Consider the following 13,450-nt stretch of genomic DNA (forward strand, 5'->3'; position numbering starts at 1 on the left):
AGCTGCTTAATCCCTTCCTTGCTTGCTAAGTCCTTGTATTCTCCTTGCTCTCAGTGGCTGTGCCTGGAAAACCCTCCTGGCTCCGGAGCTGCCCTTTCCCAACAAAGCACCTTTGTCAGGCAGACCTCAGGGTTGCTTCTTTGTTTTCCCTTCTTTACTTTATGAGTCTCTTTTATTGCTGTCGCCACCCCAAGCACAAGGAGCCATTATTGGAGCCGCTCTTGGACTTTGCCTGTTTGCAGGAGGGAGGTGAAGAACAAACGGGCTGTATCCTGGAAAGGGGAGGTAAAACCTTGGAGCAAGAGGAAACTTGGCAGCAGAAACGCAGCCCTGAGCCAGCAGCTTGGAGCCTGTGGTCCAGGCAGGGAGAGAGCCTTGTGTTCATGTGGGATGCTGAGGCTGCGCTTTGGAGGACAGTGGCTGGAAGCAGGAATGGGGTTTTCTCCCCCTTTTACTCTGAGGGCCCTTCCTCTGATGAGGATTTTCCTGGTTTCCTGCTTGTTCTCCTTGGAGCATCCCAGCAGAGGGCAGCAAGAGATGTCCCAGGCACCCATTGCTCTCCAATGGGTGCTGCTTCATGCTTACAGCAGCATCAGCCCAATCACTGTCCCCTTCTGGTCCCCAGCCTTGGGGCATCTGTGAATAACTCCCATTTATTATACATCTTATAACTCAAATAACTCCAAGTCTTTAGATGCTTTAAAGAGTCATTTTTAGTGCTCTAAGGGGGCATTGAGGTGGGAACAGATAGTCTTGCCCTCCCTGGGCTCTGCACATCTTCTGCCCTTCATCTCTTGAATTGCCACTCGGCCTTTGCAGCAGCACTGGGTGGGCTGCAGTCCCCCTCTGCGATGCTTTGCCATCTGCTTGCCTGCCTGCCTCCATCTCTCCTCCCCCTGTTCTCAACAAGCAGGACTTTGCTTTGTTCTCCAGGTGCTTTTCATGGGAAGTCAAAGCTCCAGCTTGAAGCAAAGCATCTGGGGTTGCAAAGCCCATTGCCGGTGACAGGGATGCACTCCCAGGTTGTGCAGTGTTATCCCTTCTTGCTCAGTGGCAGACTGATGGAGGGAGCTGGGCTGACCCTTTGCTGAGGGCTGAAGCAGAGAGGCACCTACAACCCATTGGAAATACCCTTGTTTAATGGGGCTATTGCCACAAGGCCTTGTTCCTCCTCAAGCACTTGCTTCCCTCCCCTGTGTCTACAATGGCCCAGCAAGCTTGTGTTTCAGGGACTTTAGATGCTGCACAAAGAGCCCTTCCTTAAACAGATTGAAAGCTCTTTGATGCGTGAGGAGATATAAGGTTTCAAGGTTGCTACAACATGGGAAAAGTTGGGGTTTCCTCCCTGCCAGAACAAAACTGGACCTTTTTAAAGCTATGCTAGTGGAAAAGATGCTCTAGAAGGAGAATTAGTCTGTGAAATGCTCTTGATGCAAAGCAACTGCTGGTAGGTGTGTTCAGGGGGTAACTGCACCTCATTATGGCACATGTGTACAAGAAGGATGTGCTGCAGTGCCAGAGTTTCACCTGAGGTACCTCTGAAGCAGGGGATGTGTGAGGAACCGGTGATGCAAAACACTGGTTTAATTCATGTCCTTATAACCCATCCAGTGCTGGGTCCCCGTGGCCATAGGAAGGGGGTTGATGGTGTGGATGGGGCTGTGCTGAGATGCTGCTGCTGGAATGGGTGCAGCAGTTTCCGGGGGAAGCAGGGAAAAGGCTGTGACTGTGTTGTGCACTGCAGGTAAAGCTGGTTTGAATGCACAGGGATTGGATCAGACCTTGTTTTGTCTGCTGGACTCAAGGTGTTGTTTCCCCTGCAAAACAGCTGTTTCTATGAGGCTGGTGCTCAGCAGTAACAGCCCCATTCAAAACAGGGCTTGAACGCTTAAAAAGACCCAAATTTCTCCGGGTTTAAGCACTGCTGTTGCCATCCCCGGGCAGGCAAGAACAGGCAGAAGGACCTTAGGGCTCCCCAGCCATGTCCTGGGCTCTGCCCTGGCAGAGGTGAGGTCACATCCTTGCAGGATGCCAGGCTTTGGGCTGGATTAAATGCAACCTCTCAGCCGTGGATTGCATCTAACATGGACCAGCACGAAGCTGGGTGGGGAAGGTGTGACACGAGCAGCAGGAGCTCTGCACCGGGCAGGATGCTGCTGGTGTCCAGCCTGCACTCACTCTGCTTGAGGGTCTACCCCTACCTGTGCAATGGGGAATGGGGTTCATTGCTTGTGCCCACTGCCCCCAGCCCTGCCTGGGTCCATCCTGTGTTTCGGAGCCAGGCGCTGGCTGCTTTTTGTGCTGACGCAGAGCTGCTGTGGCAGATGCTCTGATTCATCCCATGGAGGGCTCACACCCAGCCTGCCTTTCTGCTGCTTGTTGGGCACACTGGGAGTGCTGCTGGGGGCTGGGCCCCTCCATGGGTGCTGTGGTGGTCCCTGCGTCCCTTGATGGGGTGTGGGGTTTGCCAGGACTCCTGGATGCTGGTGTGGATGGGGTTGAGGTCAGCAAAGCAAGGGGGATGCTCAGGGTGCCCTGCTCTCAGTGTACCTCTGGGTGCATCCTTGGGGTCCAGGGCTGCAGTGGAAGGAGATGGTTGGATGCAGCTTTTGGGATGCTGACCAGCCCCATGCTTTGCTGTGGGGTGCTTTGAGAGGGGTGTTTCTGGGTTCTGGAGGTGCTTGAATGTTCCCCTGGGGCTTGTGCCTGGAGAGCATCATCATTCCATGTGCAATTGTGCTGTGTATTATTCTCCACCCTTAAGAAAGGGGAAGCTGAGGCACAGAGGGGCTGTTGCCTCAGCCCATCCCTGAGCAGGGGTGGGATGGAAGGGTTAAGGCAGGGTACAGGGTTGTGGTTTTAGCTCCCTAGCTCTGTGTGACCCAAACTAGGGGCTTTTCTACCTCCTTTTCTCCTGCTTGTCACCCACCTCTTGTGTTGAGTGTCAGAGCACGGAGGGTAAAGGAAAATGAGGGACAAGGGTCTGCTGCTACCAAAGCTGCTTCAAATAGGGGTGATGCTGCCCATGTCCTATGCAAAGGGGAGGATGTCCCATGCAGTGGGCACTGGGCTGCATCGGTGAGCTCCTGGCCAAGCATCTCCCACCTCCTTTGGGGTCTGTGCTCAGCAGAAGCCTCATCTCTGCAGCACAAAGAGGAGCTGTGCTGGAGCTTTGTATGGGGCTGGATTTGGGGAGCCAGAGGGGAGGGATGGAGCCGGTGTCCCCACGGCCAGGCTGGTGCTTTGGCAGAGGGTGGTGGCAGAACTGGAAGAGCAGGGCTCCAGCAGGAGGTCAGGGCGAAGGTGTGGGTTTGGCGAGGGGCTGGGAGCGTTGTGGGTCAGCTTTTGAGGGCACCAGTGGGAGAACTGGTATGGCAGAAAGCCTGAGTCAAACTGGAGCGTGAAGGATTGCTGCTGGCTCCTCCCTGCTCGTGCCAGCCCTGCCGATGGGCTCCACACTGCCCTGCACCTGGGTCCTGCTTGTGAGGCATCTCCTGCACTGGTTCATCCTCACCCCTGTCGCCTCCCAAGCCACCCCATAATGCCACATCCCAGAGGGTTTGGGGTCCAGGAGCTGCCCTTTGGGATGGCTCCTGCCCTTTGGGATGGCTCCTGCCCTTTGGGATGGCTCCTGCCCTTTGGGATGGCTCCTGCCCTTTGGGATGGCTCCTGCCCTATGGGATGGCTCTGCAGGCAGCTTCATCCATTCTTTACTCCTACAATCTGCTGCCTGTGGCTTGTTTAAAATTCCCTTTATTCACAATAAATAATATCCTATATTACAAAGATCTCGACACAAAATGCACAAATCATGGTTCTTTCCACAGCCATGAATAAATAGGACTCACCAGCACTAGCTAATGCATGACAAAGAGCATCTATGAGTAGCGTTGGCCCTATGGCAGGGAGGAAGCGGGGGATTGGGCTGCACCCACCTTGCCCAAAGCAGTCATTCTTCTCTGCTGGGGTCTACATGGTGTTTCCATCCCCTGGGCCATCAGATGCAGGGGTGAAATCCTGTGTGCACCAGCACATGTGGGCTCAGGCCTCTGCCCATGGTGCAGAACTGGCACCGAGGAGGGCAGGGATGCAGCCCAGTGGGTGCAAAGCTGCAGTTGAGGCTGCCCTGGGCTGAGGTGCCTTTGCTGGCTGCAGTTAAGCTTAGGAGAGGTTCTAGAGCTCACACTGATGTAGAGGGGTTATATACAGACACTGCAATGCTCCTTTCATAGCCACAGGTGGACTTTGAGTTATAAGACTTTTGCTTAAGAGTCTGCTCTAGCTGGATGTGTTCATTGGTGCACACATGAGCCCATGTGTGGAGCTTCCTCCCTTCCTTCTGCTTGTTCTTTCCCAACTCTTCCTATGGTGGGGTCAACTCCATGGATTTCTTCCTCTCCTCTCTCTGCTCTTCCCACTCCTCCTCTGACTCGTAGGTGCCCTTGATGATGGCAACCCTATCTGACAGGTTCATGCAGTAGGGGACTAGGATGTAGAAGTAGAGCAGTGAGGCAAAGCAAGCCCCAAGGATGGGTCCAACCCAGAACACCTAGAAAGCAAACAGGGAAGAGGGTGAAAGCAGGTCCTGGAGGATGGTGCATCAGGTCCAGCCATTACGCCAGCATCCCCCACTGCTCCACATCTCCTATCCTATGCAGAGATGCAAATACCCATCCCAGTAGGCTTCTTGGGCTGAAATCCCTTCAAGCTTTGCTTCCTGAAGACATCAAGCTCTTTATGAGTGCAGAGATGTGGTGTGCTGGAAAGGAAGCGCCAAGCCTGCCCTGAAAGTCTTGGGTCTGAGCTTGCAGGTTCACTAGGTGAGTGGAAAGCCAAAGCTGGGCTTCTCTATGGACTTTACAGACATTAGATGATGCCCTCGCTCATTGTGCACCATTGTATGCGGGGCTGTACTGGCTCTATGCCATGGGGATAACCTGTTCCACATCCATTCATCAGATGTTCTCTGGTCCCTTTTATCCTTTCAGGCTTTAAAACATCCATCCCTGTGGCAATCACTGCCCTCTCCCTTGCCCTGCATCTCATCCAGCCTGGTCCCAGCACTGATGCTCACCCAATGTGCTGAGCTGAACCTCCTCACGACGACCGCGGGCCCAAAGGACCGTGCCGGGTTCATGGAGCAGCCAGTGAAGTAGATCTGTTGGTGTGGAAAGGAGACCAGGTTAAGATGCAGCATCTTAATCTGGCCTCTTCATCTTAACCCCAGCTTAGCAGATAGGGACAACCTCCCACAAGCAGGGACTGAAGTGCTCCCTGGTGCTGTCTCTCTTGCAGAGAGGATGGGTGTCATCCTTCCCCACATCACCATGGACAAGGAGCTCCGCTACATCCCATTGGCTCTCCCAGTGCAGCTCCCACTGGTACCAACCGCATGGGGGTATTCTGGGGGGCTCTGTCCTAGCCTGGACACTCACCCCCACCAAGTGGCCCACGGCAACAGAGAGGCCGATGGACAGCGCTGGGGCACCCACACTGCCGCTCCTCCGGTTGTCCGTGGATGCGAAGATGCAGGCGGCCAGCTGGAAGGTGAGGATGATCTCCACCACGAGGGCCTGCCCGGGGGTCGTGTTGTTGTTGAGCTGCCAACCAGCAAAAGCAACAGTCATCGCCCATCCCTGGGGCTCAGCAATGCCACTCGAGTGCTTTGCTGGTGGGTTTGGGCTTGCAAAGCCGTGCATGAGAAGCCCCCCAGGTCCCCTGCCCAGCCTTTGGGCACAAGGTGCTGTGCTGCCACGGCTTCTTTCCCTGGAAAGGAAGAAATCACCTTTCTTGGCCCAAAATCTGCCTCTCTCCTGATCTCTCCCTTCCCAGCACTCTCTAATCTCTTTCCACTTGCTTGTCTCTGCTACACTTGGTGTTTTCCCACCAAATCCCACATGGATTTGTCCCTTTTCCCCTCTGTTTCTTTCCCCCTTGATCCTTGCAAGTTGTTGTATCCTGGTTCTTCTCCCCTCTGCTTTGTGGAGCACCTCCTCAGGAGGCTGAGGGGTATGGGATGAAGGGAGAGGGTTGGGGTGAAGGTGGGGGTGTTGTCCCAGCACCTTTGCGCTCACCACTGGGATCCGTCAGACGGACTGGACCCCACTGGGCTTGGGAAGGACAAAGTGCCCCAAGACCCATGTTTTTTTAGCTAAAGCTGACTGGTTTGGGACAGGGAGCATACGGGAATGAGATGCATGCAGCATCCCATGCTAGTGACTGAACCCTCTGCCACAAGCCTGTGCTGATCCCAGCAGTCCAGACCTGATGTGGTTGGAGCAGTAGCTCCACTGCTCCCATTTCAGGTGGTTTCCTAGCTCTTCCCAAGGGTTTGAGACAAGCTCCTCATCCCCGCTTATCTCACAGGGTGCCAATGTCCCCCCTTCTCCAAGAGCAGCTGCTTGCTGCCTCCCTGTGATGGATCCTTCAGCTCTTCTCCATCCTCCTCCCATCCCCATCTCCCCCAGTGCAGCAGTGCCAGCAGGCTCTGCTCCCCCTGCCCCTGCTGGCTCTGCTCCCTGCCCTCCAGCCTCTGTCCTGGCACAGCTCCTATCCCAGCACTAATCTCCAGGTGGAGAGGCTGCAGTCAAGAACATCTCAATGGTGCTGGTGACTCACTCAGGCCCTTAGGATAAAGGAAGCACTTATTAAAGGGGAAAAAAACATGCAATTTATTACCCCGCACAATGAATCTGTCATGTCAATCCTGTGTTGGCTGTGCCGGGGTTTGCTCCTAGCCCATTCCCATCCCTCTATACAATGCACTGAGATGGATTCTCCGCATGGATTCGGCTCTCTGAGCTGGCGCTGGCACGAGCTACCCACTCAGAAGGGAAGGGGAACCCACAGGGCAAGATGAACCATCTCCAGGTAGGGATACTTACAGCATTGATGGCCAGGTTACCACGGGTATTGGCCGGTGTCACCCCATAGAGGATGCCAGCCCCAGCGATGGCCCCAACCAGTTGGGCAATCACGTAGAAGAGCGTCCGGAGGAAGGAGATCTGGTTCCCTACGAAGAAGGCGATGGTCACAGCCGGGTTGATGTGGGCACCGCTGATGTGGCCAAACGCCTGCACCAAGGTGCCGATGGCCAGGCCGAAAGCCAGCGAGATCTGGAGGATGCTGGGCAGGGCTGATGGCCACTTGAGGGCTGAGCCGAGGCCGATGAAGACGAAGATGAGCGTGGAGAGGAACTCGACGAAGACGGCTCGAGCAAAGGCCAGGGTCAGTATTTCCCTCTTCATGGTGGGAGAGGGTAGAGGGCAGCTGGGAAAGAAGAAAGTCTGGGTTTCCTCTGTCTCTGGGCTCTTCTGTCTGCACCCACTTGTAGGGCCATACCTATCTATATATGCAAGAGCAGCAGGGAGCTGTGTTACAAGGCGGTGGGTGGAGCCAGGGAGTTAGCCAGTCCTCCCAAATTATCATGTGAAACTGGAAAAGTTTCCATCTGAAAATAACTCCGGAGCCTCTTGGTGAACCAGTGACTCAGATATTGGTGGCATTTCTTTATCCTGCCCTCTGCAAACAAAGAGCCCCTATAGGGTGTCTCTGTGGTCGTTAGATAACGCGGTTGCATAACGAAGCCCTGCTCCCTCCTCTGCTTTTCCCTCTTACCACCTCTCACCAGGCTTTGGGTGGTTCATTAGCAGAGGTGTAGTTCATGTTCCCCTCCTCCGTGTGCTTGCGGGCTGGAAAGGGCTGTAGTTCTGTCTGGGAAGTCTTGTTCCTGGTGTTAGGCTGGAGGGGAGCATTCCTGGAATCGGGAATTCTCATTCCCAGTGCATTCGGTTGACATGAGGTGTTGGGACATTAAGCAAAGTGAAGCTCCTGGAGCTGCTCCCAGGCTGCCAACGCAGCTCAACCATAGCAAAGAAGTGGTTTGCTATTGGAGCTTGGTTTGGGGGATGCTTGGCCTATCTGAGGAGTCACAGACAAGCTGGAGGTGCCTGCATGGGGTGGTGGAGCTCGGGTAAAGGCAGCTGATCACTGCAGAGCCTGACTGTGGACCCCTTTGCTGCCTTGCTGCTCCTTCCAGGGCATTGAGGGCTTTGCCAGCACCGGGGCTGGCAGTCAGGGGATGCTCGCTGCCCATGGCCAGGGAGGGTGGATCCTACCCCTGTCATCTCAGGCCCTTTTCTTTTTGCCTTTCAAGCTGTTGCTCAACGAGGGCAGTGATTTTGCTCTTGGGAATGCCAGCAGAAAGCCACAGGCTTTGCATGGACACAGGCCATGGTTCAACATCTCCTGCCATGTTCCCATAGGGTTGCCCTCCATCCCTTGGCTGGCAGGGATTGCAAGGGGGAGGCTCTCGGTGCTGTGCATCAGGGAGCTGTTGGGGACTGAGGTTGAGGGTTTGGGGATGAAAGAAGGGCCTAGTGATACCAAATAGGAATTCTTGGCTCCTTCATGGTTCTTGTGGCAGGATTTGATTTTATGTTTTTAAATGGGTTTGGGTGAATCAGAATCACAGACGGGTTTGGGTTGGAAAGAACCTCAAGATTATGCAGTTCCAACCCCCTGCCATGGAAAAGATCTTCTCTCTTAGCACCTTGCCTTCCTCAAGTGATGCCATCTCTGTGCCTTATGCAGCGCTGGGGTTATCCATGGCTGCCTCTGAAGGAGGAGTCATAGAATCATAGGATAGTTTGGGTTTGGAAGGGACACTAAAGCTCATCCAGTTCCAACCCATGCCATGGGCACAGGCACCTTCCACTAGAGCAGGGTGCTCCAAGCCCCATCCAGCCTGGCCTTGAGCACTGCCAGGGCTGGTTCATCCAAACCTTCTCCATTCAAACCATTCGAGCACCTCAGCACCCTCACAGGGAAGAGCTTCCTTATCCCCAACCTGAACTTCCCTTGTTTCAGTTTAAACCCATCACCCCTTGTCCTATTGCTCCAGCACGGGGTGAGCAAAGCTCTGCATGCAGGAGATGGGTAAAACCACTTAAACCCCTCGTTGCATCCCCAGAGCACTAAAACAGTTCCCTTCACTGCTGCCTTCTGCTGGCTGCAGCCAGACCTGCACACATCCCATGGGATCAGCACGGAGGAGGGATTCCTCCCCACAAAGGGACCACAAAGAAACGAGCCTTTCACTTCCAGCCCTACCCAGAGTCCTGAGCTCAGCAAACCGACCCGGAGCATCCCGAGGGATCCGGGCTCTGTTACAGCCTTAATTCCTGCTAATGGTTTTCCCCTCGTGCTGCTGGTCCCGGGGCAGCTCAGAGGGAAAAGCCGGATCTGTTATCCTAGAAACACCCGCTCCGTTGGCGTGTTTTGGTGAAAGTTTTGCAAGCTGGTATTTCAAGACACCCTGGCCACATTCCAGCCCCAGTAATGACTTGCCGCTTCCCTTCAGCCCTGTCTGTGGCTCCAGCTGGATCGAACGCACCTTGTGCCCATCCTCCCAACCTTTTCCTTGCTCTTCCACCGCTGATTCCCACTTGGAGGTGGATGCGTTTTGCTGGCAGCTGCTTTGCCCAAGGGACTTTATGGCTTCGGCTCAAAGGCAGTGTTAAAGATGCTCTCCCAGGCTCCCAATGGGTGGATAATGACCCAGCAAAATCCTCCTGACTGGGAGAGACAGTCCAGTAAGGCTGGAAATGATGGGGAAGGTTTCCCAAAGGGAAACAAGATGTTTCTCTAACCACATGCCACCAAATCCCTCTTTTCCTGAGGCTCTTTCCCAGCCTTTCCTCACTGGGGCATTCCTGCATGGCTTCTCTGAGGTCTAACCATGTCGAGCAGGCACTGGGAAGGCTCCTTTTCCTCTTTCCTGGCTGCATGCCCTCCAAGGAGCTTGTACGAACTGAAAAGTGCCTTTGATGTGTCAAACGGAATGGAATTGGGCAAGATGTGAGGAGGCATTACTCAGGGACCTGCTGACAGACGGACACCTACGTGGTGGGGTCACGCACGCCTTGTTTCAGCCCTGGGCTTTTGGAGGAAAGAAGGTGAGGAGGCTTTTTGCAAGGACAGGCTTAGCTGTGTCCTTCCTCTTCCTCCTCCTCTCTCCTATCAGCACACACATTGACCGTCCATGGCTTGGGGGCAATGTGTTGGATGGGGATAGCACTGAGCCCACTGCGGGGCTGGGGTGCAGCGTGCCCGGGTGGGAGGAAGGCAACTGGTGCCTCATCCTCGCCCGGGGCCCTCCCAGGGCTCTGCCTCACCCACGGAGGCGTGTGTGTTATTAAGTGGCTGCGTGTGTTGGTCCCTGTCCCCACGTCGCTGGTTCCATTTGCTCTATTGTTATTTCTGTGTCGTTTCAGCCCAAATTCCTTAGTTCAACCTCAGAGCCTGGCAAATTTGGGTGGCAAATGCTGCTGAGACCCAGCCCAGCTTGGGTTTTGCTTTTCCCCCCTCACTGACTCTGTATCTCAAGCAAGGACTTGAAAACCAGCACAATAATACAAGCAGGAGTAATAATCCCAACAAGAGACAACTATTTTTGCTGGAATCTGGGATTATTTGGGATTAGATGGCCAGAGGAGGAAGTTTGGGTTAGTTTCTTGCTGGCTGAGCTTTGGGGGGTTGCAGCAAGCCACTGATGGGGATAAAAATGCCATGCCCTGGGAATTTAAGGTAGACCAAGGAGTAGCACATTTTGCCCTCCTCATCCTCAGTTCCTGGGGCCGCTTCTTGCCATGGTGGTAGGAAAGAAGTGGGATTAATGTTGATGTCTCTGTAAGGGTTTTGCAGGCTGGGCTCTCAAGGATTTCTCTTATCTAACCCTTCATCTGCTTGTGCTCCCTATAAGAGGGATTACTCTGATGGCCTGAGGGTGATGATGAAGGTGACCTTCTCTGGCCCTGGAACAGCAGAGCTTTTGCCTTCCCTTAGTAACCTGAGTGAGCTTTAGAGCTCAAACCTCTCAAAGCTGTTTGGGTTTAGGGATGTGGCCACGTCCCTTGCTGCCGTGCCACCGCTTTGGCTTGAAGCTGGTCCTGAAGCTGTCCCCAGACTTTGGTGGCTTCTGTGCTGAGCACAGTGGTCACAGTGACCTCGTAACCTATGAGGCTGTCTATAGGGATAATGCTATTGAAGTGCTGAGTAGTGTTAATGCTTAATAACAGCATTGCTCTGCTCTGTGCTTCGAAATGACTGGATGGTCTCTGAGGTGTTCCAGTGGATTTGGTGTGCAATGGAAGCACCAACATCCTTAATAATTAACTTGCACTGAAATCATCATTAAATCGTTATATGAGGATAATAATGTGTATCAGGGAAAGCAAAGGGCTGGGTAGGAAGAAGCCCAGTACGGGTTCACACAGTAGAAAGCTTGGCTGGGAACCCTGGTCCTGATTTTCAGGTCTAGCCCTTTCGAGTGAAGCCACCTGCATTGGGGACGTTAAGAGGCTGCATTTCTGCCCATCTAGAGAAATACCTTGAGTTCTTATGGGCCAGCAGCTGGTTATGGGTGTTCTCAGAGCTGTGGCAGTAGCAGGGATCTTTAAGGTCCCTTCCAACCCAAACCAGTCTGTGATTTTTCACCCTATTCTGCCTTTGAGACCCAAAGCAAATGGATCAAGAAATTTGTCAACCTACATCTTTAGATTGTATGGAATAATTGGGATTTAAAGAAACCCATGATGAGGGCATCCCTCGTTGCACCAGATCTGGAGCTGAAAGTCCTTGTGCCGAGTTGTCTCTGGATAAACGTGTGATTCTGATTTGGGTTCTTTGTATTCCTGGAAAACCAGGCTGAAAATCAAAGCAGAGCCCATGGAAACCACCCAGGTGTGGTTGGGTGGCTTCAGATCCTGTCTCCAATCATTCCTGTTGAGGTCTAACACATGGTGTTATCAGTGCAGCCAGGTCCTAGGTTGGTCTGTGGCAGCTCTGATTTCCGGGTTGCTGATCCTGCCTTCTCATTCGAGTTGCACTGTGTAAATCTGGAATGACTGGCTTGGTTTCCTGACCATGCAAGTTTTGGAAGTGTCATTGAAGTCAATGACACAGCTCCGCAGAGAAGGTAAAGTCGTGTGTCTCATTGGCTCAAGAAGACTTAGGCTGCTTTAGCCATCCGAAAAGCTGGTTTAGTGAGATGGGTTGGGGTGCCAAGAGCAGAAGCCAGCCAGGGCAGGAACCAGCATCCCAGTGGTGTTGAAGTGGGGATGGTCTTTGTTTGGTGGGTCCTATTTTTAAGGTAAAAGAACATAAAACCTTCTTTTAATGTCACTTTTGCCCATCAACAGGCTGCTGGCACAAGGCAGCACTCAAAGCTGGACTGGGCTGCACTGGTGGCTGTGGGACCTCAAGTCTGGGAGGTCACTTTGTGTGACTGTCTCTATGTTATGTGACCATAAATGTGTTGCTATTCAATTCACATATGAGTAAAAGTGAATTTAAAGCTCTTTATTGAAAGAGTGCTGTAAATATTAAACATTTAACCCCATTTCTGGGCCCTGTGCTGCTTGTGAGAGTCTGAAACATTGTCAGGGTAAATAAGAAATTAAAAGCTTAGATCTGAAGGCAAAGAGATGTGTAAATAGCTTGGGCATTGCCAAAAACCCCCAAAAGATTCAGCTGGGTGGCATCTTATTGGTCATTGGCAAGGTGAGTTCCTTTGGGTTCTCCTGACATATACAGGGGTTGTTTTCCCTTTGAATAGTAAAAATCTCCATTTAAAACCGAATATTCAGTGATTTAAATACAGTTTTACACTCTGATTTGGGACATTTATTTTCATTCCTATTGTTGAGAACAGATAGATTGAAAAGCCTTTTCCAAAATGCCATTTAAATGTTCCTTTGCCATTGAAGGAATAAACTGAAGGACCAGAATCAGCATCTTTGCTGTGGCAGAGAATGAGTTAAAGCAGCACTGAACCTGCTGCACCTCGATAGCAGCCTTCTGGGGGTAGTTACATTACTATTACATGACTGGAGGTGTATAATGGATCCTTGGCTACAGCAAATAAAGCTTGTGATGGAATTTCTCCCTGTGCTTTGCAGTGTGTGGCATCAGGAACAGCAGATGACAGCCAGATGAGGGGATGCAGGAGCTCCCATGCTCTCAGCTCCACTTGGTGTGGTGAAATGAAGACCATGAGGATGCCGTGTCTGGGTCAGAGCAGAGCTTTGTTTACTCCTTATCCCTCCAACTACAGCTTTTAGTGGATGGATGAGCAAAAACACAGTGAGGAATAGAGGAAACTATTAATCTAATAGAAGGAGACTGGTACAAGTAGAGCACAGTGGATGAACAGGAAGAGAAGAGCATCATTTGGTGGTGGTTCATGTCCAACCAGAAAATGATCACTAATGCTCCCTATGACCTGGAACTGGGGCCAATCTTACTGAGTGTTTTCCATTAACAGCCCCAACAGAAGAAGCCTGAATGTGGTGATGATGTTTTGTGATGGTGCAATGCTGGGGAGACATCACCAACGGAAGAAAGCAGTAGGATGTCCTGCTGGAAACCAGGCTTTCAGGCTAAGTCATAG

The 13,450-nt window shown here is 52.6% G+C and overlaps 1 protein-coding gene across 1 annotated transcript; it reads right to left on the reverse strand.

The window, feature by feature from the left end:
* Window positions 1–3,737: 3,737 nt before the first annotated feature.
* LOC101880225 (aquaporin-5) lies at window positions 3,738–7,352 on the reverse strand. Its single transcript, XM_005141777.3, has 4 exons — window positions 6,885–7,352; window positions 5,436–5,600; window positions 5,075–5,158; window positions 3,738–4,549 (listed from the first exon to the last, which is right to left on the reverse strand). The coding sequence occupies exons 1-4, from the start codon at window positions 7,245–7,247 to the stop codon at window positions 4,364–4,366; spliced, it is 798 nt and encodes a 265-aa protein (XP_005141834.1). The 5' UTR covers window positions 7,248–7,352; the 3' UTR covers window positions 3,738–4,363.
* Between the last annotated feature and the right edge of the window lie 6,098 nt (window positions 7,353–13,450).

The sequence above is a fragment of the Melopsittacus undulatus genome, chromosome 21 (genome assembly GCF_012275295.1).
Source record: "Melopsittacus undulatus isolate bMelUnd1 chromosome 21, bMelUnd1.mat.Z, whole genome shotgun sequence".
Lineage (NCBI taxonomy): Eukaryota > Metazoa > Chordata > Aves > Psittaciformes > Psittaculidae > Melopsittacus > Melopsittacus undulatus.